Source organism: Taudactylus pleione, unplaced genomic scaffold, assembly GCF_031769625.1.
Source record: "Taudactylus pleione unplaced genomic scaffold, aTauple2 ptg000682l, whole genome shotgun sequence".
Lineage (NCBI taxonomy): Eukaryota > Metazoa > Chordata > Amphibia > Anura > Myobatrachidae > Taudactylus > Taudactylus pleione.
The window spans coordinates 860,022-886,817 of record NW_028285084.1 but is presented as its reverse complement, the minus strand read 5'-3'; the positions used below and the strand labels follow the sequence as shown (position 1 = coordinate 886,817).

Sequence of the window (26,796 nt, the reverse complement as noted above, 5' to 3'; positions counted from 1 at the left end):
TTTTCAAACTGAACATTCCTATCCATATGCACCTTAACCCCAGTAGTACCCCCAGTATGCAGTTGTGGTCCCTCTCATGCAGGCCCATAGTAGTGCCCCTTATACAGTATCCCCAGTAGTGGTCGCTCTTATACAGCCCCCAATTAGTTCCCCTTACTCAGTACCCCCAGTAGTGGCCCCCCCAAATGCAGTGCCCCACGTAGTGTTCCCCCTTATGCAGTGCCCCCAGTAGCAGTCCCCACAATGCAGTGCGCCCAGTAGCGGTATCCCCTTATGCAGTGCCCTTTTATATAGTGCCCCCAGCTGTAGTCCCCCCCATGCAGTTTTCCCAGTAGTGGTCCCCTTATGCAGGCACCCTGTAGTGATCCCCCTATCTAGTGCCCCCTGTAGTGGTCCCCGCAGTGCCCCTAGCAGTAAGCCCCTTATATAGTGCCCCAGCAGTAGTGTCCCCCCCTCCCATGCAGTGCCCCCAGTAGTGGTCTCCCTGATGCAGGCTCCCAGTAGTGACCCCCCCCCCCTATCCAGTGGTCCCTGTAGTGGCCCTTCCTATTATTGCCCCCATTAGTGGTCCCCCGAGTGCAGTGCCTCTAGTAATACTAGGCCCCTTTTAGAATGCCCCCAGTGGTAGTCCCCAGGTAGTAGTCCCCAGTAGTAGTCCCCAGTAGAGTAGCCCCCCCCCCAAGTAGTAGTCCCCAGTAGAGTAGCCCCCCCCCAGTAGAGGTCCTCCCAATGGCACCCCCAGTAGATGTCCCCCCCAGTAGATGTCCCCCCCAGTAGTAGCCAACCCCTCCCCCGTTGTGCATATAGGTTTAAAAATAAATAAATATATATAAAAATATACTTACCTGATTCCACGCTGCTCCTGTCCGCGATGCCGCTCCCGCCCTCCAGTCCGCCCGGGCTGGCGCGCTCAGCACTATGGGACTGACGTCATGATGTCATGACGTCAGTCCCATTACCCACTGCAGGAGCCGGACGGAAGTCCGGCTCTTGCAGTGGGTGCTGCAGCAGTCAATGAGAGTCTATCTGATTCTCATTGGCTGCTGTTTAACACACGCATCGCCGCCAGCGCTGGCGGCGATGCGTGTGTTATGCACAGCTGAGCCCGCCTCCTGGCGCTATTGGGCAAGCGCTCAGGGGGAGGGAACGGGCTCAGGCGTGCAGCACAGGACCGGCGCTGGAAGCCTAGCGCCGGTCCTGTGCAAATGTGTAGCGCTGACCGCACTCATTGCGGTCGGCGCTACACTGGCTAACTAGGGCGGGCGGGCCGGTACCGTGGCCGGCGGCGCCCCCCCGCGCCGCCGGTCCAACGGCGCCCAGGGCACGAACCCCACTCGTCCTGTCCTAGTTACGCCACTGGTCTGCGTTCAGCATTGCATGCTGAATCACCACCAGAGTCATTAAAAGGACTTACAATGGATTGGCAGCTTTTCTTACAATGAAATTAGGCTGTGATATAATTGAAACATTCAATAAATTAATTGATGTGGGAATTAGGATAATAGATTTGTACTGTAAATCAGATGGAGGTCTGGAAGGAATGTTTTCACCTCTATGGCTGGAATTTATTAAACTATGGTTTTTAAAACAGCCAAACATTGGATCTAATTTGAAACAACAAACTGTAGTGTAAATAAAAATGTTGTCTGCAATACATTCCAGCAGGTTTCCATTCTGACAGGGTGGAATGGTCATGGAGGAAGCCAACTGGGGTCATCTAGCCTATGATTGGTTTTCATTATAGAATGAGAACTCAGTGTGGTTTCTGTATTGAGGGAGGAGGGGAGGGTAAATCTGTACAACTTTTTTAATATTAGTGAAGGGTAACGTGATACACTTTATTGACCACATGGGTGCATCACATTACTCTTTGCCTCAGTATTACATTAAAACATTTTATTTAGTCAATGAAAAAGATACCTAACTGTAACAGCATAACAGCAGGCATTTTATTCCAAGAAGAAAAGTGTTACTCGCTATAACAAACAAATATGACAATAGGGCAATAAGCAGCTGGAGCCTGCAAGTAGAGCCTCAGAGTGCTGCATGTAGCCTATAGTTGCTTGTTGCACATCACGGATTTAATAGAGAATCTACGTAACAGTTTAACCTCAGATATTTGTCTAAGGTCTCACAACCAACATTGTGGTTTGGCATGATATAAAACAATGAGTATTTTCACAATTACCTGTAAAATTTGACAAAGATCATGTGAGCATTTCTGTAAAACATTACTGGTTGTCTTAATTGAATGATTACGCTGAAAATAACAACTGGCTACAGTAAGTTTGCCTCCTCTGGATCATTTCATATAGAAATGATATGCTACATTTTGCACAATTTTGTGTGCCATCTTAGAGGCACTTCATGTCGACATGCCCTTATTGTACATTGGTCATGGAGGCACACACCTCCACTGCCCATCCTGCCCCTCTTGGTGTGCAGGATCACAAGTGCAAGATGCGTCCGAGTTGCAGGATTAATAGAGACACACCATAAAAATAAGAGGGTACCCCCCCAAAAACAGCAAGTTGCAGCCAAGAAAAGCAAATTGAATTTACGTTCAACTCTGAATAAGGCCCAAGGTACACATCTAGTCTCATGACCGGCACTGCTTCATATAAAACTACTGACTGCTATAGAAATTGGGAAACACAATCTAAAGGTTTGGCATACATATGCACCCCCACCCCCACTTTTTTTTAGTAGTACCTGGAAGCTATTTTTTTGAAGTAGTCGTAGGCATTCTCTAAGTTGGGATTCAGGTCTTTAAGGATATTATCAAAGTATTCCTCATAGCGCTTATTCAGGTCATCGCCGATCAATGCTAGTTTTCTTCCCACTTCGTCTATATTGCTGTAGACAAATAAAAAGGTTAAATTATCTTTTCAAATCACAAAAAGATATGCTTATTCATTACATTTTCAGCAATGTACTAATAATGTTCATTTATTTTGTACCTTATAATCTTCATAGTTTACACAACCCAAGCCAATACTGTACAAATAACTGATGTCTTTAATTATTGAGAAGCTGTAGGCCTCATTTCTGAAGCACAAAGCAGTCTATGAGCAGCACACATACAGTATCCTATGTGGCAGAGTCTTGCACTTAGGTTTCCGCCAAAGTGCTTATGTTTATGGAACAAGATGATGGCATTTGAGGAGAAGAGGAAGTTAGCAAGGACAAGTGGAATAAGTTGTGTGCAATGAGTGCATGCCTTACAAAGTACAAAGTAGGAACATTGAGTATCACCCTATAACGATAGGTGCAGAGTGTGTAAATAAGCATCCAAATTTGTTCTGCGTCACCTGGCAGTAACCATCGGGACACATGCGCAGTGCGACTCCGACATATGCGCAGACTAAAAACACCAGCCACTTGCGTCTTATGTCGCCACAGCATCCACCTCTAAATCAGGTCCTACGGGAGCTGAGCAAAGTACCTAAAGAATTCTCTGCTTTGGTCCCTCGTTTTGGTTAATAAGCATATTAATTATTAACATAGATAAATTGGGAAGGGGGTCCCTCCAAAAATCCTTGCACAGGGTGCTAGTAGACCTGGGGCAGGCCCTGGTTGTAGTGATGCTATGTTGGACTTTACAGTTGCTGAAAGCATGCACAATAGACAGAAATAGTGTATGCAAGTGCAACGCAGCTCTGCTGCTACAGACAGGATTCCACTGCCTGAGGTCACCATCCCCTTCTCTATGGGTCAGGTTCCAGACCAGGCACTCAAGTTGTACATTGTTACTCTGCAACTAAACGGTCAGTAACTTGGTGTATCAGGATCATGGATAAACTTGCTTGGTTTGAATCTGTGGAAACTACACCAAGATTTGCAGTCCTGCCAACCAAAGTGGGTGGTCCTGACACACCCCTTTATAAAGGGGCCTTATTCTTTGCATGTCTTATGTAAAAGTCCCTCTGTGGTGGCTGGCCACACCCTTTAAGTTTGGGCCCTTACCACTCACTGCATTCACGGTGGGCCCTTCATGACCCAGTCCGACACTGGCTACAGATCCAGTGTATGCAGAGACCAAGCATACAGAACCAGCCATTGGAACAAGCAGGTGATGGTTGCAACCATTGCCCGCACGGAATCTAATGCAAAAAACATTTTGTTTCTGATTAGAAACATGAATGGTTTCCAGTCATCCGTTTTCGTTGCCAATCCCTAGCAGCATTTGACACAAAATCATAGTTTTAGCGTTTAGGCCTTATCTAACATACAGATGATTGTACTGATCAGACCTTACCTAAATTTATTACCTCACTTCTTCAATGATAAACAGCATATTACACTAAATTTTAGTTATTTGTGTCCTAAATACTCAATTGTCCGCTATGATATAAAGGAATGGTACCCGTCTCCTTGTCTTGCATCCTCTAGTTCACTATCAAGTGCTCCAGAATCCTCATCCTCTTCTCTCCTCAGCTGAGTCATGTGAAAGGTGTAACTCAGAAATACGGCTTCTGTCTGTTGACTCACCTGGTCCTCTGCAAGAAAAGAGAATGTGTCAATGAGAATATATTGTAGTTGGAGTCCAGCATCTAGCACTAAAGTGCTACAACAAAGCTGAATGCAGTTTGATAATTGCCAGCTATTACTGGCTGCATATTGAATTTATTATTATTAACAGTTATTTATATAGCACACACATATTACATAGCACTTTACAGAAAATACTGTATTTAGTTATTCACATCAGTCCCTGCATCAGTCGAGCTTGCAATCTAAACTCCTTATCACGTCAGAAGCCAATTAACCTACCAGTATGTCAGTCGCACACCCATCTCAGACGCACACCCTTCAGCCATAACATAATAACCAGAAAGTTTACCAATAAAAAATTGTCATATCCAAACCAGGAATATAATTTGCCAAAAGGTTTTGCCCTATTACATTGCTATATGTGGGACGATTGTGACCTTAAGGCAATATACCTGAGCAGCATAATATTTTGTATGTTTGTGTTTATATTATTGTTTGTGTACATTGTAAATTGCAATGATATGTAATTAAATAATTTTTTACTTGATACTTTTAAGCGCTCCCTTTTTGTAGTAATAGCAATATTAATAACATAAAAACCACCTGCCTAATATTGTGTAAGGCCCCTTGTACTGCCAAAACAGCTATGACCCATCGAGGCATGGACTCCACAAAATCTCTGGTGTCCTGTGGTATCTGGCACCAAGACATTAGCTCTGTAAGTTCTGAGGTGGGACCTCCATGGCTTGGACTTGATTTTCCAGCACATCCCACAGATGTTCAATCGGATTGAGATCTGGAGAATTTGGAGTCAACACCTTGAACTATTTGTCATGTTCCTCAAACCCTTTCTGAACAATTTTTACGGTGTAGCAGGGGTGCATTATCTAAAATCCTGGAATACCGTTGCCATGAAGGGATGGACTTGGTCTGCTACAATGTTTAGGTATGTGGTACGTGTCAAAGTAACATCCACATGAATGCCAAGACCGATGGTTACTCAGCATAACATTGCTCAGAGTATCACCTGCCTCTGCCGGCTTGTGTATTCCCCATAGTGCATTCTGGTGCCATCTCTTTCTCAGGTAAGTGATGCGCGCGCCCCCGGCCATCCACATGATGTAAAAGAAAACGTGATCCATCAGACCAGGCCACCTTCTTCCAATGCTGCCAAGATGACACTAACAGACCAGGCCACCGTGCTTCCCAAGATGACACTAGCAGCAGGTTGTATAAATGCGGGCCGTGTCGCATGGATGACACAAATGGTAAGGAAAGTACTCAAACAATTTTTTCTTCAGGGTAGGAGCATGTAACGACCTTTCCGGAATCCAGGAACGCTCCTCTGGTCCATACTCCTTCCAGTGCACAAGAAACTGAAGACCACCTCTAGAAAATCTGGAGTCCAAGATCTTTTCAAGGACAAATTCCTGGCACCCCTGGACAAGCACTGGTGGAGGCCTGACTAAAGGCTTAGGAGAAAACCTGGTGGAGAGGAAAACCGGTTTCAGTAGAGAACAATGAAAAGTATTATTGATTTTGAGAGTCCAGGGTAACTTCAGATGGAAAGCCACAGGATTCACTTGAGCAATAATCCTAATCGGACCAATGAACTTGGGTCCCAACTTTTGTGACCTCTGATGTAATTTAATGTTTCTGGCAGCCAGCCAGATCAAATCCCCCACTTTGAGACCACAGGGCCTACAATGTCTGTCTGCCCAGATCTTGGAACGCCCAGATGCTTGAAGAAGGGACTGATGCACTTTTTTCCAGACTAACCATAACCCGGAAACAGACAGAGGAGAAGGAGTGGTGGAAGCCGAAGTCTCAAAAGAATTACTTCTCGGATGAATCCCGAAGTTGCCAGAAAACGGAGACACTGAGGAGGTGGAATGGCAGGAGTTGTTGTATGCAAACTCAGCTAACGGCAACAGAGACACCCAGTTGTTTTAACACTTGGAAATAAAGCAACGGAGGTACTGCCCAGAGTTTGATTGGCCCACTCCGTCTGTCCATTGGACTGTGGGATGATACCCTGATGATAGACTGACATTAATGCCCAGATCAGCACAAAAGCATCTCCAGAACCGAGCAACGAATTGGGTACCACGGTCAGAGACGATGTCATTGGGAAGTCTATGAGGTCTAAAAAACATGTTGGACAAAAAGAACTGCCAGCTCTTTGGCTGAAGGCAACTTGCTGAGAGGAACAAAATTAACCATCTTGGAGAAATGGTCCACAATGGTCCAGATGACCGTGCAGCAGAAAGATGATGGAAGATCCACCATGAAGTCCATCGCAATGTTGTTCCACAGATTTGGAAAAATAAGAATGTCGTCCAAATAAACAACAGCAAAGACCTCCAGGAAAAATTTCAAGATCTAATTTATAAAATCCTGGAAGACGGCTGGGGCATTGGACAGACCAAAAGGAATAACCAGATACTCAAAATGCCCCGAGTGGGTGTTGAAAGCTGTCTTCCACTATCTCCTTTGCGGATTCGGATAAGGTTGTTGGCACCGCGCAGATCACTTTTAGAAAATATAGAAGCCTCCCATAATTGATCAAACAGAACAGAAATTAGGGTCAGAGGATAGGCATTTTTAATAGTGATCTTATTAAGTCTTTGAAAATCGATGCAGGGTCGGAGAAATCTATTTTTTTTCTGGACAAAAAAGGAGCCGGCACTTACTGGAGACTTGGATGGCCGAATAAATCCCTTCTCTAGAGCATCCTGGATGCAATCCTGCATTGCTTTATGTTTGGGGACAGACATGGCGTACAGCCTACCCTTAGGAAGTCTCGCATCAGGACTCAGATCGATGGCACAATCGAATGACCAATGAGGTGGTAGAACATCAGCTTTTTTTTTTTTTAGAGAAGACCTCCACCAGATCCTGATATGGAGCGGGAACCAGGGAAGTTTCTGATGGAAGGGCTGCGGCAAGACTGACAGGACGAGACAAACAGTGAACGAAACAGGAAGGACCCCATTGTAGAACCTCCCCAGTTTGCCACTGGATAACTGGGTCATCCTTCTTAAACCAAGGCAAACCCAGCACTACGGGGACCAATGAACATTGTAGGAGGAGAAATGAAAGTTCTTCCTGATGAAGACCTCCGATGGTCAACTGTATTGGTGGCATCCAGAAGCAAATGGGAAGAGAGGAAATATTCCTTCCATCCAGACCAACGACAGCAACTCAGCTACACAAGGGTTCAGGAAAAAGTCCCAACATCTCAAAGAAAGCAAGGTCCATAAAGTTCTCCATGGCCCCACTATAATTGAAGGCAGACACAGACACTTGACCAAATGAAGACTTGAGTATTGTGGGAAAAAGGACTGAATTTCTTGGAGAGATGGATGCAAGGCCTAGATGCAACTCTCCACTACCATCTAGACCTTGCCTTTTCCTGATTTGACGGGACAAAGTTGAGCCATATGACCTTTAACTCCGCAATACATGCATAGTCCCAGTGTGCGTCTCCTCCGTTTCTCTTCTGCAGGAAGACGGAAGGCCCCCAGTTGCATTGTTTCCTTCTGATCCGCAGAAGGCAGCCAAATAAGTGCTCAAGGAGCTTGAGATGGCAGGTTCTTTTCCAACCTGTGTTCCCAGAGGCGTCGGTCAATGCGAATAGTTAGTCTCATAAGGTCATCCAGCGTGTCTGCGGAGGGATGTTGGACCAGGTTGTCCTTGATCTGATCCAATAGTCCCCATCGGAATTGACTCCGAAGCGCAGGATTGTTCCATCCAGAGTCTACAGCCCACTTCCGGAACGCCATACAGTAATCCTCCGCTGCCCTGTTCTCCTGTTTAAGAGTCCAAAGGCTAGCCTCTGCCATGTCCGGGTCATCATAAAGTAACCCAAGAACTGAGAAACAGGAATCCACAGTCTGAAGGGCAGTTGAAGTGGAGGGAAGGCCGAAATCCCACGTCTGAGAGTCTCAATGCAACAGGGAAATCACAATCCCGACTCGATGCGAACATGAAGACAGAGGCCTGAGCCTGAAGTAAAGTTTACAACTTTCCCTAAAATTCACAAAGTCCTTACGACTCCCCATAAAATGGTCAGGCATATTCAGCTTGGGCTCAAGGGTAGAGGAACGGGAGGGCGCAGTCCGAGTTTCCTCAACCTTGATGGAAAGTTCCTGCACTTTTTGAGTGAGCACCTGAATCTGCGCTGCCAGAATGTGCACAGGATTCTGTCCAGGTGCCATGACTAAAACCTCAATTTATTTGGCCAGTGATAACGTTAGGAACTTGAGGTTTAGTCAAGGGGTATAGTCCCGCAACAGTCTTGAGGGTTGGTATATCTTGGCTAGATGCGGCCGAGTAGCAGCTTAAACAGCTAAATAGCTTTAGGGTGAGCCAGTAGAGTGAGATGCGGCCTTGGGCCGGTAGCAGCCTTGAGGGATGGAAGTGCTTTGGCTGGCTGTGGCCTATGGGCCAGTAAGATGTGATGTGGCCTTCGGGCCAGTAGCAGCCTTGAGGGCTGTGAGAACATTGACTTGATGCAGCCTTTGGGCCGAATAACTGTCTCAGAATTTAGTGGTCTGGAAAACTTGACAAGGTGATGCTGAGATGCACTGTATGCTGCCGGGATGACACCAGTGATTGTACACAAAACTGCATGCCGCCGGGATGACACTAGCGGCAGAACACAGGATTACATACACAGGATGCTGAGGTGCGATTTGTGCCGCCAGGGTGACACTAGCGGCAGTACACTGCACTGTGTACACAGGACGCTGAGGTGCACTTAGTGCCGCCGGGATGACACAAGTGGCAGTACACAGATGTGTGACCTGTGCCGCCGGGTTGACACAAGCCGCAGGACGCTGGATTGCGCACTCTGGACACGGAGTGCGGTCTGTGCCACCTGGATGACACAAACGGCAGAGGGCAGGATATGCTGCCAAGATGACACTAGCAGCTGGTAGTATAAATGCAGACCGTGCCGCCTGGATGACACAAATGGCAAGAGCAATAAAGCTGGCTGGATACATGGGAACTCAACTGGATACAGAAGACAATACCGGAAACCAGAACCAGAAACACGTGGAACGCTATCACTGGCATTGGAGCAGAGTTCACACAGGGAGGAAATAGAGGCAGGAACCAATCAGGATCAATCCCAGCATGATGGACAGGAGGTAGGAGGAGTTTCAATGCACATTCGTCTGGCGATTATCTTGTCCTGAAGACGCAGTTCGGTGGCTTGTGACGGTATCTCCTTATATTACGCGTTGTTCCCACAGTGCCAACACATCTGTGCCTCTCACTGCACACTCCTCACTGTTTTACAGTGCTAATACACATCTGTGCCTCTGACTGCACGCTACAACCTGTTCCCACAGTGCCAAAACATCCGTGACTCACATTGCACGCTACGCGCTATCATCCCAATGCCAGCAACTACACGTATCTCGTTACCAATTAGACTGTACCTTCACTATTTGTGCCTAATATGTTACACACCTCAGGGTATTCCATGGCTACCATCTATAAGAGAATCGCAGCTATACCTATTTCGGTGTGTTCCACCATAGAAGCAATATCCCAAGGCATCACAGAGTTCTATGTAAGTATACAAAAAACACATTTGTCTTCAAGATATAGAAATACTACTTTATTTACAGTTCAACATACAGACTATTGAGATTTGTACAAATGAAAATACGCATGCAAGACCCTAACTCTTTGTGTAGAAGATGGAATAAGCCTGTGCACCTCAGACTAGGTAAAAAAAAAAAAATCTGATTTCTGTTTACATTTTTGTATATCATGTTTTGTTTAACAGGGAGTCCTTTAAGTGTTGCTTTTACCACTTTGTCAATCAGTGCCTTGATCAATCAGTGCTCTAGCTTATATTATTTATTGAATTACAGGTCACTTACCGTCTACCACCGGAACATCTCCATTATCTTTTGACTCTCGTCTGCCCCCAGTCGCCATGTCTGATTGATGGAGCGCCAGGAACGGTAGGTTCAATGTAGTCCTTGGATCCTGAAATGCATAACTTATTTTAGACATCAAGATAAAAACTGGGTTTAGGAGCCTACAGTTAGTACTATTGACATACGAAATAAGAATTGCACATCAGAATTTATAGGACAAAAGATAAATGGGGCTTCTAAAATAAAACATATACTTTAGCATTTAGAGGCCCTTGCAGAGTTGAATGCAAGTCTATTTACAGATGGATCTTGTGTGCATGCATTTCCAGCAACATACTGTATTTTTAAGTGTATAAATGTATAGAATTACTTTCTATTACCTTATAACTGTGACATAAAACTTAATTTGCATGGTTGCCAGGAACACTTTGCTGCTAAGCAGATGTACCATAGTAGTGTACATGACGCTCTGTACTGGCTCGTCTGATGCATTTACATCTGCTCAGCGCAATATCTGCATCTCTCATCCTCAGCTCTGCAGGCAAATTTATCAAATTCCTGAACCACCCACATAACCTACCTATGCTATTCTACCTTATTACAGCCCCTATACACAGTTCACAGAAAATTTACATGCGTTCTTTCTATACTCAAATAAGCACCATTGCTGTGTGAGTGGAGCACTTCTGTCCATTGGCTGGACCAATATCTGGATGGACCAATATATGGCATATAACCTCCATTGTCCTATAGAATGCAAGCTACCTCTTTGTCTGTACCCAGTCTTATTAATGCTCATATTGTGATACCCTGTAAAGACCCCCATATATGTGGACATTTGTATGTTGCCCTGAGCTGGAGAATGTTCTGGAACTGAAGTGAGGAGGTGCACTAGGACCCAGGAAATCTGGAAGAGTGTGCTTCACTAGTGAGCTCAGACTAAAAACTGTAACAAAAAGGGGAGGAGAGAGAAGGACCCTGAAACTGGCTGAGAAAGCACATGTCTGGTGTGTGAGGGAACTGAGAAGTAGGCTGTGAGGAGTGCAGCACCTGGGATTGTTTGCAGGGCTGTGACCAGAAGCCAAGCCAGGAAAGTGAAGAAGCTGCACTGCCAGGTCAGAGGACGCAGTGGGCAGCAAGTAGCCAGCAATATGAAGTAAGAGACTCCCAGTGAGACAAATGAAGAAGGAGCAGGTGCAGTGATCGCAGGCACAGTGATATCCTAAAGTGTACTGTGGCTCCCATTATCTATTATGAAAGACTCAGTAAGGCACAGTGAGTAACAACCCTTACAGCACTATAAACTGAACTTTATCCAAGATTTATTTTCCCTCCCTTTGCTACCAAGGGATATTTACCTTAAGAAGGCAAAGCAACCAGCTACCAGTCTATAGTAACCAGTGGTGTGCATTGTATGTGATTTGGGATTCATGCTGTTTAATGAACTAGTCACAATAACAGCCTGCATAGTACACAGTTAACCTAATTGAAATACTTTACCTCTGTTAACTCAATCCAAGAACAGAACTGTGATATATACATTCTGTTAGCAGACAATCAAGAGAACAGGGTGTTACTCCCTTTGCATACAGTTATGAAGGACAGAACAGTTATACATATATATATTCTACCATCCGGAAGTCATTGAAAGCAACGTGACCATTAGTCTGGATACATTTAAGATATTATCTCAGTGCCACCACCTTGTGGATAATAGTAATACATTGACATTCCCAGTCCAAAGTGTGGAGAGAACTCTTTTGCTTTCTGCCTGTAGCCATTAAGACTTTGGTGCAATAGGTGTTATTTGAGCGAGACTACATTAAGGGAAAACTATCTGTTGCAGAACTTCCTGTTATTTCCTAATGGTAATGCCAGATTGTTAGATTATTTGTGAGATATTAGAGCGTTTATCGTCATTGTATTGTTCTTTGTAATATTGCTATAACTTATTATGAAAGGTTAAACTATACTGTGCGTGAAACTGAGTTTACTGTTAACAAAGTCATATTGCTAAACTGTGTATATTGAATTAACATTACAGTGATCTACCATTCAGGCAAAATAAAACATTTTGTCACTGTCCACACATGTAGTGACTTGTCAGGGGTTTTTGGGGGGTTCCCTTCTCTCTGCCTAACCACTACAGAATCCAAGAGCAGCAGCAGGTCAAAGACTATTTGAAAGGCCGGGATTGACGACTTCTGCAGGGAAACAGGTACGACTCACCTACCAACACCCCACCACTAGTGACTTATTACAACTTGGCGTCACGAACAGGATCGAAGCAGATTTTGCAGGATGTCAGAACCCCAGCCTTCTGTAGCAGCTCCAAATGAAGGAGGAGATCCCAACCAAGGAATTTCGCCCATAGCGAACGCTTCCCCAATCACGATGCCATACTATTTCGGGGCCCCATGGCTACCAACATATTCTTGAGATACACACACACCGGGCACGAGTACCTTTAGAGAATTCAAAGACAAGCTGCAGTCGATGTTTCGACTATACCCACTTAATGACGCGCAGAAGGTAGAAATTCTGATTGGACAGCTAAAAGGTCCGGCATTACGAGAAGTTAAGGCGTGGAAGGATGACCAGCGGAAGACGGTCGAAAACATTTTCAAGAGATTAGTAGACATCTTTGATTCGCGGACTATTTCAGAACTGAAAGGCCGTCTTTATGCCAGGAAACAGCAACCCCATGAGTCACTGAGGGAGTTTGCTCTAGGTTTGCAAGAGGCGCTGCAGGCAATCCAAACCCTAGATCCGCAAGAAGTACAACGAAGATGAAACCCTTATTAACTTGTTTATCGAGGGGGCACGAGGAGAGGCAATACGCACGCAACTAAGGATGTGGAAATATGATCACCCAAGGTGTTCATTCTCTGAGTTCAAAGAAACAATGCTAAAGATTCTTGGACTTAATCAAATCATTGACACGGAGTACAGTACATCTGCGGAGCAGTTAGAAAATAGAAACTTTGGAGGTGTCAATCAGCACATGAGCCTGGAACCTCTGGTACCTAAGGGAACAGTCACACAGCAGACACAGGGACAGTCTGCTCATGATCCAATCGGGGCCATTAATAACAAAATAACAGAATTGGCACAGAACCTATCCAAGATGGGACGGGAGTTAAGGGAACTTCGACAGGAACAGACGGAGACCAAATGCAAGGAATGGCATCAGGATCATAGTAGGAGGAACCGGCCACGCTGGGACATCCCACGGGAGTCAGGTCGACGTCCGACAGACCAGTTCGACTCTCAAGGAAGGCCTATATGTCGGCGCTGCAAACAAGGTGGGCATGTGGAACGAAATTGTTCAAATGGAGGTTTAAACGACGAAATCCCGAGGCGAGGGACCGACCCTCGGGAAGAGCTACGTCAATAGGTCCATTGTCGCAGGAGTGGTGGCCTCGATATGTTGGCGAGTGCCCCCATCTGAGGATCCGGGTCAACGGTGTTGAGTTGTCGGCTCTCTTGGATACCGGCTCATAGGTGACCACAATACAGCTGACCGAGTTTTTAAAACACTGGGATAAACAAGAGATCATGACCCCACCAACGACCTGTTACAACTATTGGCCAGTAATGGGCAGCAGATTACGTATAGCGGCTATTGGGAGGCTGATTTGAAGATTGGCAAAGCAGATCTCACAAGACAAGGGTGCCTGGTTACCACAGTGCAGAATGATCATCTACCTCCGGTGATCCTCGGCATGAATGTCTTAAAGAATTGTCCTGACGAATTGGTAGAGGCTCTTAGGATGGAAATGCGGATAGCAGCCCCTAAGGAACGAAGAACTCTACAGCAAATGGTGCGCTGCTTGAGGGGCAAAAGAAATTTACAAATGCAAGGGGAGAAGTGGGTAAAGCCAGGATTGCTGATCGCCAGCCTATACTCTTGCAACCCAATTCGGAACACGTAGTTTGGTGCAAAGCCAGAATTGGACCCGGTGGGCGGGACTACGAGGCTATAATTGAATCTTGTGACTCTGATGGACGACATCCATTCGCGGTGGCTAGAACCCTGGCGAGAGTGGAGCAGGGGAAGGTACCAGTCCGCGTATTGAATCCACATAACTACCCAATCAGACTTTTCAGACATTGCCCGGTGGCGAAGATTATTCAAATTGACTTCCAAGATGTGTTCGGAGAAAGTGTGCCGGCAGCTCAACAAAGAACAGTAACTGGACAGCTGACGGTTACGAACGGCGAGGCTCTGTGGTGGAATGAGATAGAGATTGGTGACTCAGACACCCCTGAGGAGAAACACCAAGGAGCGCTCCAGGTAGTGTGGAAGAATGCTGAGGCATTCAGTCAACATCCATCCGACTTCGGGAAAGCTGAAGGTGTCCATCACCACATCCCCACTGGGAGTAACCCCCCAATTAAGGAAAGACACAGACCTCTACCACCGGCCATGTACCAACCTGTGAGGAATATGATCAGTGAGATGAAGGAAGCTGGTGTAATTCGTGAGAGCCACAGCCCATGGGCGGCACCGCTGGTGATTGTCAGGAAAAAGGACGACAGCCTCCGGTTTTGCGTTGATTACAGGAAGCTGAATGCAGTGACACATAAAGATGCCTACCCGCTACCTAGGATTGAGGAGTCGTTAACGGCACTGAAGACAGCTACCTACTTTTCCACTCTGGATCTAACAAGCGGGTACTGGCAAATCCCGATGGCCCTGGAGGATCAGGAGAAGACGGCCTTCACTACCCCGATGGGACTCTTTGAATTTGACCGGATGCCGTTTGGACTCTGCAATGCACCAGCCACCTTCCAAAGGGTCATGGAGCACTGCCTTGGCCAACACAACTTTGAAATGGTTCTCCTGTACTTGGACGATGTCATCATTTATTCCAGAAGCTATGAAGAGCACTTGAAACACCTAGATGAGGTATTTGTACAACTGACCAAGTGCGGCTTGAAGTTAAAACCATCAAAATGTCATCTGTTAAAGCCCAGGGTACAGTACCTAGGACACATCGTCAGTGCTGAGGGGGTAAAGCCGGATCCAGAAAAAATTCAGGTAGTGCGAGACTGGCCCGTACCTAGAACAGTAAAAGGGGTCCGAAGCTTCCTAGGTTTCGTTGGCTACTACAGACGATTCATTGAGAACTTTGCAAGAGTGGCTGCACCACTGCATGAGCTCCTGCGAGGCAAGTCAGGTCAAGAGAGACGGAGCACTTCCTTGGTTGCATGGGCTGAGGAACAACAAATCTCCTTCAAGCAACTGAAGTCATCGCTGATAGAGGCTCCCCTTCTGGCTTACCCAGATTATGAGAAGCCTTTCCAAGTCTACACAGATGCCAGTCACCATGGTCTGGGAGCTGTATTGTCACAAGTACAAGATGGACACGAGAGAGTGATAGCTTATGCCAGCCGGGGCCTGCGAAAGACCGAGAGAAATAATGAGAATTACAGCACCTTTAAACTTGAACTCCTTGCTCTCGTCTGGGCCATCACAGAGAAATTTAAGAATTATCTGGCTGTCACACCATTTGTAATTGTCACTGACAACAATCCCCTGGCACATCTCTCTACCGCTCGCCTGGGAGCACTTGAACAGTGGTGGATGTCTCGCCTGGCCAATTTCAATTATACTGTTACCTACAGAAGTGGGAAGTTGAATGGAAATGCCGATGCCTTATCCCGCCTACCCACTGTGGATGTCTCGGAAGAAGATAGAGATTGGGCCGAAGATATTGAGACTCCCTTATTCAAGACGCCGAGGAGCAAACAAAGTGTCGTCACCTCTGACCCTGTGTCTGCCACTGCCAACCCAAAATCTAATAGTCCTCAGCCTGACACATCTGAATCTGATTGGGAACAAGTGCAGAGGGAGAGCCCGGTGCTGCAGGAGTTGATGGATTTCATCCAACATGAACGCCGGCTGACTAAGCTGCAGAGGGTGGATGCCAATCCAGAGTTTGTCAAACTGTTAAGACACAGAGACCGTATTAAACTCAAACAGGGACTCATGGTCCGAATAAGCCTTGATCCAGCAACTCACCAAAATGTAACCCAAATAGTTGTACCGAGACAACAGGCCAGCTTCCTTCTTACTGCTTATCACAACAAATCTGGACACTTCGGAACCCAAAAGACGGAAGCCGTATTACAGAAAAGATTCTTCTGGATAGGGATGAGGACTGACATTGAGGAATGGTGTCGAGACTGTATAGCCTGCAGCCTTAAAAGGAATCCTGAAACCAGCCAAAGAGACCCACTACATCCAATAAAGAGTCATTGTCCATTGGAGATTGTTGCCTTGGATCATGTCAAACTTGAGCCCAGCCCAAGTGGATTCTAATACGCACTGACCATCACTGACCACTACAGCAAATTCCTAGTAGTTGTCCCAGTACGTGATCTGACAGCCAGGACTACAGCGGAGGTCTTTCTAAGGAACTTTGTCCGCCCCTATGGGTACCCTGATCGGATCTTGACAGATCAAGGACCCGCAATCGAGTCACAGCTGTTTCATGAACTTTGCTCTTTGTATGGATGCAAGAAGATGAGGACGACCGCCTATCATCCTCAATGCAATGGCTTGTGTGAGAGAGCAAACCAGACTATGATTGGAATGCTAAGAAGTCTTTCAGCCGAGAAGCGCTCTCAGTGGCCTACCCTCCTGCCTGACCTTGTGTATCTGTATAATAACACAGAACACTGTTCCACAGGATTCACGCCCTTCTACCTCATGTTCGGACGGCATGGCAAGCTGCCCAAGGATCTGGAGTTGGCTCCCGAGCTAATGGATCCTGTTACCACACAGACTAATTGGGTTCGTGAACATCAGCACCGGATAGTGACTGCCCGAGAGATCGTTGAGAAGAGGATGGAGACTGTGCATCAACGTCAGGAGAGGAATTACAATTCAGATGCCAGAGCGCTGCCCTTACAAATGGGAGACAAAGTCTGGAAGAAGAATAACCACAGATCAAGCAAGTTGGATGCCATGTGGGAGGATGTCCCTTATACCATTGTTGGTGTCCCCATTGATGGCCGGTACGCCTACCTAATCCAGAGGAAGAAAGATGGCCAACTCAGCACCGTACCACGTGACCAGTTAAAGTTATGCACTGCTGAAGCTTCCTTGATACAGCAGGAGGACTCCCCTATGGCAGAGAAATGGGGATCTTCTGGGGACGTCCCTCTTAATGACCCCATAGAGTTGCTCACATTCATGTGCGGCCCGGTTCCATTGAATACAGTAGGGGGTACAGCCCCAGAACCTTTAACAGTAAGGTCTATGGAAGGCGAAGCTGACCCCCTTCCTGCCCTTGATCAGTTAGAGAGTCATGTACCTGACCTAGAAGTCAGAAGATCAGAACGAAGCACCAAAGGTATAATGCCTGTAAGATACCGAATGTGAACTATTGTAACCTGTACGTATAATTGCCCTATGACAAAGTTAGATTGTTCAGGACTTTTGAGTAGATACAAAGTTGCGTGAGGACACGCATAGTTCTAGCGGGGGAGTGTGTGATACCCTGTAAAGACCCCCATATATGTGGACATTTGTATGTTGCCCTGAGCTGGAGAATGTTCTGGAACTGAAGTGAGGAGGTGCACTAGGACCCAGGAAATCTGGAAGAGTGTGCTTCACTAGTGAGCTCAGACTAAAAACTGTAACAAAAAGGGGAGGAGAGAGAAGGACCCTGAAACTGGCTGAAAAAGCACATGTCTGGTGTGTGAGGGAACTGAGAAGTAGGTTGTGAGGAGTGCAGCACCTGGGATTGTTTGCAGGGCTGTGACCAGAAGCCAAGCCAGGAAAGTGAAGAAGCTACACTGCCAGGTCAGAGGACGCAGTGGGCAGCAAGTAGCCAGCAATATGAAGTAAGAGACTCCCAGTGAGACAAATGAAGGAGCAGGTGCAGTGATCGCAGGCACAGTGATATCCTAAAGTGTACTGTGGCTCCCATTATCTATTATGAAAGACTCAGTAAGGCACAGTGAGTAACAACCCTTACAGCACTATAAACTGAACTTTATCCAAGATTTATTTTCCCTCCCTTTGCTACCAAGGGATATTTACCTTAAGAAGGCAAAGCAACCAGCTACCAGTCTATAGTAACCAGTGGTGTGCATTGTATGTGACTTGGGATTCATGCTGTTTAATGAACTGGTCACAATAACAGCCTGCATAGTACACAGTTAACCTAATTGAAATACTTTACCTCTGTTAACTCAATCCAAGAACAGAACTGTGATATATACATTCTTTTAGCAGACAATCAAGAGAACAGGGTGTTACTCCCTTTGCATACAGTTATGAAGGACAGAACAGTTATACATATATATATTCTACCATCCGGAAGTCATTGAAAGCAACGTGACCATTAGTCTGGATACATTTAAGATATTATCTCAGTGCCACCACCTTGTGGATAATAGTAATACATTGACATTCCCAGTCCAAAGTGTGGAGAGAACTCTTTTGCTTTCTGCCTGTAGCCATTAAGACTTTGGTGCAATATGTGTTATTAAGGGAGACTACATTAAGGGAAAACTATCTGTTGCAGAACTTCCTGTTATTTCCTAATGGTAATGCCAGATTGTTAGATTATTTGTGAGATATTAGAGCGTTTATCATCATTGTATTGTTCTTTGTAAAATTGCTAACTTATTATGAAAGGTTAAACTATTCTGTGTGTGAAACTGAGTTTACTGTTAACAAAGTCATATTGCTAAACTGTATTTATATTGAATTAACATTACAGTGATCTACCATTCAGGCAAAATAAAACATTTTGTCACTGTCCACACATGTAGTGACTTGTCAGGGGTTTTTGGGGGGTTCCCATCTCTCTGTCTAAACACTACAGAATCCATGAGCAGCAGCAGGTCAAAGACTATTTGAAAGGCCGGGATTGACGACTTCTGCAGGGAAACAGGTACGACTCACCTACCAACACCCCACCACTAGTGATTTATTACACAAGCCTCGAACACATATATATGCTGCATCAGATGCAGATTAGACAAACATCGACTCCTTGATTGAGTCTATGGTCACACAGAATGGCCCCCATAACTGAGATGCCAGAGCCATAATTCCTGCGTACGGGATTGCAAACACAGGATGTGACACATTACATACAATTCTGAATCAAGCCCTAGGTCCCACCACCTTAAGAGAGTGAATAGTATGTTAGTTAGAGCCATACAGGCTAGGATTTATTTTTATGTTATGTTTATTTTGTGCTCTCAAATAAAACTAGCTGTGTATACTTATACCAAAGTTCTGTACTGGTGTGCTGCTTGTTGGCTGCTGCATGCATACCCCAGGAGACAGCATCCCTGACCTGAGCTTGTGACAATCAGTGCCAGATTAGCCTGGAGCTGAAATTACAAAGGGTATTGTGTTGCACCGCATGGTGGTGTGACTAGTGATGTGGACGGACATGACTAGTGCTTTGGGGGTGTGGTCTACATCATGGGATGTGGCTAGCGCCTTCCTTCAATCACCTTAATTGTACCCCCCATTCTGCTTATATCAACAGTGTAATGTGAAAGTCTATAAACAAAAGGAGATATCCCTTATTAAAGTGACAAAAAAAGAAAAATGGCACTTAGTGATCACATGAATTTGAAACCTCCCTACTAAAGGACCCAGTGGAACTGTGACTGTGCAGACCCATCATCTCTCCGCAGCTTCCTATTGGTCTGTGGGGTCACATCTCTGTCTGGCAAATATCTTACGCTTATTGAAATAAAAGTCTCACATATCGCCACAAAAGGGCTGTTTATGATCAATAGGCCCAAATTTGTTAAAGTGAATATGAAACCTAGTAGGTCACTGGTAATGTTTTCTGTAATACATAGCAGGAAGCATCACAAAGATCAGTCAGTGGTATTTCTGACTGGAAACCACTGTCTAAAATTGAGAGAAAAGGCTTGTTTAATTGCTTCCCTATTCTAATAAATAGTATCAGCAATGCAGTCTACTCTCCAAAATGTATTCTTTCTTATAAATTATTCATTTTAATCTCTTAATATGGGCACAAGTACATTCTAGATGGGGAAATAAGCGCTCCTGCTCTATATCTTATACTGTTTACAGTATGGACAGGATGAAACTTTCATATACAGTACATCAACTGCCATAATGTACAGTATGTAACCTTTCAGACTAATTTCAACTGTACCCTGAAGCTGCTTCAGGGTACAGTACTTGTACAGATGCTGAAACCCCTAAATCTCTATTTTCAGACACTCCAAACTACGTAAGTCACATCTTGTGATACTGCAAGTTTGTTTTATTCTCTAAGGAAAACAGAACAAAAAAGCAGAGAGATGCAGAGGAAAGGAGGCAGGCCAGGCAAAACCAGCCAAGAGAGAGGTGAGAATAAACAACGCATTTGTAGCAGGTGTACAGAGGGGCTGGGACAGGTTTGCTGGATTTCTAAAAAAGAAAAGAGATCAGTTCATAAGAGCATGCAGCAGATGTCCCAGATTTTGGCAAGTGAGACACTTGAGAAACTTTGACTTTGCTGAAGATCCAGGTGAGAGTTGCAGTCATTGGGCAGGCAAGACAAACCTTTCAAAAAAAGAGATGACCATAAAGAAATCAGGCAAACCAGCTATACAGAAATGCTGGGACAGGTTTGCTGGATTTGTAAAGAATAAGAAAAATCTATTTATAACAGCAATTAGCAGAGGCCATCCTAGCATCCCACCGGTTCAGCAAACTGCAGAAGAGAGCTGCACTATGCCCACTAGCCTCCAAAGCACAGACACTGTCCCTTTAACAGTGGAACAATTTACTCTTCACTCACTACTTGGAAAGGGAGGTTATGGCAAAGTGATGCTGGCAACAGATGCTATTCGTAGGGAAAGAGTGGCAGTTAAAATCTTAAAGAGAGCATTAATCAAAATCTTAAAGGAGAGAGCAATAATAGAACATGAGAACAGTTTGGTTGAGTGTCAGGTACTTGAAATGTCACATGAGAGCATTTTTATGATCCATGATTATGCAGCCTTCCACATGGAGAGCTATCTATACTGTGTAATGGAACTGGCTGGCGGAGGGGATCGGTTCAATTTTGTGAAAAATACCTCATTGGTGGACCTAACCACAATAACATTTATAGCTGCTGTACTGGTTTATGGATTGCAGTTCTTGCATGCAAGAGGAATTATACACCGAGCCCTAAAATTGGAGAACATTGTGCTAACCACAGAGGGTCATGTTAAGATCACAGACTTTGGTCTGGCCCTATTGAATGCATATGGAGAAACCAATGCCAAAGTACTTGGTGGGACCAATGGCTATAATGCTCCAGAACTTATAACTTGCCAGCCATATATAGAGTGCTGATGGGAATGGTTCACATTTGGAGTTATTTTATATCTACTCACCCTACGAAAGTACTCTTTTAAAAGTTAGTGAGTCAGCTTTAGTGGTAAACACAATGATCCTTACTCAAGAACCAACGTATTCGGGGCTTACTGATCCTGTAACAAAGGACATTATAACAAAGCTTCTGTGTAAGGAACAGTCCCTCTGGCTCGGGGTAAATGGCAATGTGCGAGACTGGGCAGTGACAGAGACTGGAAAAACAGCATCCCCAGTTACACTGCACAAGGACTCCATGGATCTAAATAAAAATCAGCAAATTTCTTTGTCCCATAGTGAAGTGTTCAAGGAACCAATTACTAACACAAACCAAAAGCTTTTTGATAACATGCAATTTGTGTCCCCTAAATGGGCTAAAACATATCACAATGTGCCAATGGAAGCAGATACAATGCCATCAGATGAAGACCTGGACTAACAAAAAGTATAAAAATCTGCAGTCCTAAAAACATCTTGGGCCAAATGTAATAGGGTGAGAGATTAGAAAATGTGAGAGTTTAGCAGTAATCTCTCACATTGGTTGAAAATTATCTTCAAAATGGGAAAACATCTGACTGAGATTTTGAATCTTGAGTTTTTTAAGTCTGAAAAAAACATACAAGTTCACTCTGTTACTTTGTTTTTGGACTCTATTACATTGGCAAAGTTTAAAAAGTGTCAGAAACTCTCACTTTTCTAAACTCTCACCCTATTACATTTGGCCCCTTGTTTCTGATGTGTCTGCTAACTACCCCGACCTCGGCTACTGCCCTGGAGATGCACTGTCTGCCATCTGCCACGACCTCGGCTACGTCCTTGGAGATGCACTGTCTGCCGCCTGCCCCGACCCCAGCTATGTCCCTGGAGATGCACTGTCTGCCACCTGCCCCAACCTTGACTACGTCCCTGGTGATGCATTATCTGCCACCTGCTTTGACCTCGGTTATGTCCCAGAAGATGCACTGTCTACCATATGCTTCAACTTCAGCTACATCCCAGGAGATGCACTGTCTGCTGCCTGCCTTGACCTTGGCTACATCCCTGGAGATGCACTTCTGCTGCCAGCATGTCCCTGGAGATACACTGTCTGCCTCCTACCCTGACCTTGGCTACGTCCCTGGACATGCACTGTCTGCCGCCTGCCACAACTTCGGCTACATCCCTGGTGATGCACTGTCTGCCGCCTGCTTCAACTTTGGCTACATCCCAGGAGATGCACTGTCTGCCACCTGCCACAACCTCAGCTATGTCCCAGGAGATTCACTGTCTGCCGCCTGCACCGCTCTCAGCTACGTCCATGGAGAAGCACTGTCTGCCACCTGCCCAGACATCGGCTGCATCCCAGGAAATGCACTATTGATTCTTTTACTGAAATCTGGGCCTGATTCAGACCCAGTCACAAGCGCTGAGCTCTCGCAACTGGGTCGATGGTGGCCCACAGCGCATGCACACGATGGAGCCAGCTCCGTCATGCGCATGCGCGAGTCCCGGCTAGCGACGGGCAATCCGTCACTCCGGGTCTCACACCAATGGGGGCAAGCTGTCGATGTTGAGTGACAGCTCGCCCCCTTTGGTGAGCGGGCCGGGGGGGTGGCTGCCCAAATGGAGGCGTTCCCATGAGAACGCCTGCCATTTGGGGGCGGCCCCACTGACATCACAAGTGATGTCAGTGGAGAGATTCCGGCTCTGTTAGAGCTGAAATCTCTCTGGGGCTTGCGATGAATGAGACCCTACCACAAGGGTCTCATCGCAAGCCCGATGGGCGCGATGGTCTAGACCATCGCGACCATCATCATGGCCGCTCACTATAGTTGTGGGTGGTCACCCACAGCTATGCGAGCGGCCAATAAGCCGATCCAAAAAAAAAAAGCCCGGCCCTGATTCAGAGCGAGCGGCTCTGAATCAGACCCTCTATACATTGATCAATTAATAAAATAAATTGTAAAAAATAAGTAAAGATGTCTGCTTAAATATACATGGATTTACTATGCATTAACCCCAAAACAGAAACATTGTAGAAGGAAGAAGGGCAAGACATGGTAGGGCTAAAAGAAGCTTTATCCCTAAAAGGTCAACAGAGATGAGTTTAAAATGGTGCACATTACATAATCTGTTGGAAAACATGGAGGACCTGATTGAGAGGGCATGTAATGTTGATACCACACACAAGCAGCCTATGAATAAGTTTGTGCATATAAATAAATTGGGGACCCCTCCCGAGGATTAACACAGCCAGACCTGGTAACTGGGACTCAGACCCTGATGTGTGACAACATCCTTACATGACTTAAAAATTAGCTTTCAGTACTATTTATATAATACATAGATTGGCTCAAAGGAGCTTTACATAACATAAAAGTCTAAATAAATAATTGATGGCATGTTCTTAGTGTAACAGTAAGCTACATGTACAGGCAGGGGCGGATTGGCAGTTATTTTCTGTGGGGAAAATCCCGGTGGGCCGATTGGTTGTGGGGCCGCTTTTCCATTGAGGCCCCGCCCCCTTATCCCCGTCATCCGCGGCCGCTGGGTCCTGACACAGACATACTATTTTTTCACAGGCACCCGGGCCGGCTGCCTGTCAGCTCTACCTCTGCCTTGCCTGAGCCTCTCTCGCGAGACAAGCGGCGGCCTATTTAAGCCCCGCCCAGCATACCGTCAGCGTCACACGCCGCGGAGTGAAGAAGAAATGAAGTGGAGCGGCCTGCAGGTGACAGCGGCGGAGGTAAGTTGCCGCGTCGGTGGGGATGGGAGACCGCCCAGGCAGTCTGTCTCCTCTCAAGTCTGTCTCCTGTCAAGTTTAATTTCACAGCCTGGGGAGATGGCAGAGCGCAGAGGAGACATTCTGGCTAGCTGCAGTGTAGGGCAATGGGGCTAAGTCTGTCTGGAGAGACTTGGGATGTCTGGGGTGGGGGCCCTGTTAAGGGGAGAACATCTGTCTAAGGGGGAGAGTAGATTATATGTCTAAGAAGGAGTGGGGAGAGATGATCTGTCTAAGGGGGAGGGGAGATGATGTGTCTAAGGGGGAGGGGGTGAGGGGATGAGGGGAAATGATCTGTAAGGGGGAGGGGGTGAAGGGAGATGATGTGTCTAAGGGGGAGGGGAGATGATGTGTCTAAGGGGGTGAGGGGAGATTATCTGTCTAAGGGGGAGGGGAGATGATGTGTCTAAGGGGAAGGGGGTGAGGAGAGATGATCTGTCTGAGGGGGTGAGGGGAGATCTGTCTAAGGGGGAGGGGCTGAGGGGAGATGATATGTCTAAGGGGGAGCGGAGATGATCTGTTTAAAGGGGTAGGGAGTGAGGGGAGATGTTCTGTCGGAGGGGGGGAGGGGAGATCTGCTGAACTGGGGGGAGATGGTCTTTCTGTGGGGGAGGAGGGGTCTACTATACTGAGATGATCTGTCTGTGGGGTGGGCTCATTTTGTTCTAAGGGGAGATGATCTGTCTGTGGGGTGGTGTGGGCTCAGTTTGTTCTAAGGGGAGATGATATTTCTGTGGGGAGGGGTCTGCTATACTAGGTGGAGATGATCTGTCTGTGGGGAGGGGGCTCTGCTACACTAGGGGTGCGGGAGATGATGATCTGTGGGGAGGGGGGTATTCTGTGCTACTGTAAGGGGAGATGACCTGAGTGTGAGGATGAAGGGCTATTCTATGCTAGGGCAGGAAGATGCCACTGAGGAGATGCAGGATGATGGCGCTGGGGAGGCGCAGGATGATGGCACCTGGGAGATGCAGGAGGATGGCACTTTGGGGAGACACAGGCGGATGGTGCCAGAGAGAATTGGGGGTGGCAATGGAGAGGCGCAGGGGGATAGCCCTGAAGAAACACATGAGAGGTGATAGGCTGGAGACACACCAAGGCGATGATGCTGGAGACACACATATAGGATGGTAGGAACGCTGGTACTATTAGAAGAAAACACTGGAGCACAGTCATCTTCAGTAAGATAACAATTCTAATGAAACCATATTCTAATGCAAATGGTACCAAATTAGCAAATATATTTTATTAATATTAAATTGTTCAATATAGGAAACTCCCATTTTGTCTTCGCCCAAAACTTCTGTTTCTATGTATTATCTGGTTAAACCTCTGTTGCATGATGATGACATTGGCTTTATTGCTACACAAACAGGCGGCTTCCGGACCCTGTGATCTCCTGCATGAATAGTGATCACCGACTCATGAAACTGCCTGACCAAGAAGGATCAATTTCTTCATAGGTTCCCCGCTGCAGAGAAATCATAAAGGTAAGAAAATATTCCTTCACATGCTCGCTGTGCTTATTCACTAATGAGAGGGATTGGGGGCATGCTATCAGCTCCTGGAGCCGTGGGCATGCCCCTAGCATGAAATAATGGGGGGAGTGGCTTGTGGGCATGGCATTTCTCATAAAACCACACCCCTTTTAATTAGGCCACATCCACTCTTCCCGGGTGGGGGGGGGTGATTATGGCGCGCGCACATAGGGCCTCTTCCACATTTTTTTCCAGGGCCACTTTAAGTTCCCAATCTGCCCCTGTGTACAGGTACCTTTACTTTAACTGGTGTGCACACCAGTCCACAAACCTATAAAATACCATGCAAGGCATCTGGTCAAATAGGCCATGAAAATTGAATGGGTATGTATACATTTACAGTATATGCACTATGCAATAAATTCGTCAATACATTGTACACATGTGGAATATCTGGGGCTGGACATCAGAGCTGAAGAACCTGAACTCATAGTTCAGTGATCCAGAGGCACAGGGGAGACTGGAGTCCTGGCTGCAGACAGAGCTGGACTCTATCCTGTGGTAAATTAAGGTTCACATGGGCCTGAAGCTGAAATTTACAAAGAGCCTTTTGTGTGCCTTGTCAGGGGGTGCGACTAGTGATGAGGTGGGATATGACCAGTTCTGTGGGGGTGTAGTCTGCTAGCGCCTCCCGTTAATCATCTCAATTTCACTCCCACTCCGCTTATATCAACAGTTTAATGTGTAAGTCTATAAACAAAAGGAAATACCCATTATTAATTAACCCCCTCTCTACTAAAGAGC

The 26,796-nt window shown here is 46.0% G+C and overlaps 1 protein-coding gene across 3 annotated transcripts in view; it reads right to left on the bottom strand.

Moving 5' to 3' along the window:
• Positions 1 to 26,796, bottom strand: part of BAK1 (BCL2 antagonist/killer 1) — a 115,412-nt gene that overhangs the window by 30,004 nt on the left and 58,612 nt on the right. For all 3 annotated transcript variants that reach the window (XM_088455964.1, XM_088455965.1, XM_088455963.1), the window contains exons 2-4: positions 10,395 to 10,503; positions 4,367 to 4,499; positions 2,713 to 2,856 (exon numbers count right to left, since the gene is read on the bottom strand). In XM_088455964.1, the coding sequence (XP_088312090.1) occupies positions 2,713 to 2,856; positions 4,367 to 4,499; positions 10,395 to 10,452 (335 nt within the window). In that variant the 5' untranslated portion in view covers positions 10,453 to 10,503. The remainder of the gene's footprint in view (positions 1 to 2,712; positions 2,857 to 4,366; positions 4,500 to 10,394; positions 10,504 to 26,796) is intronic.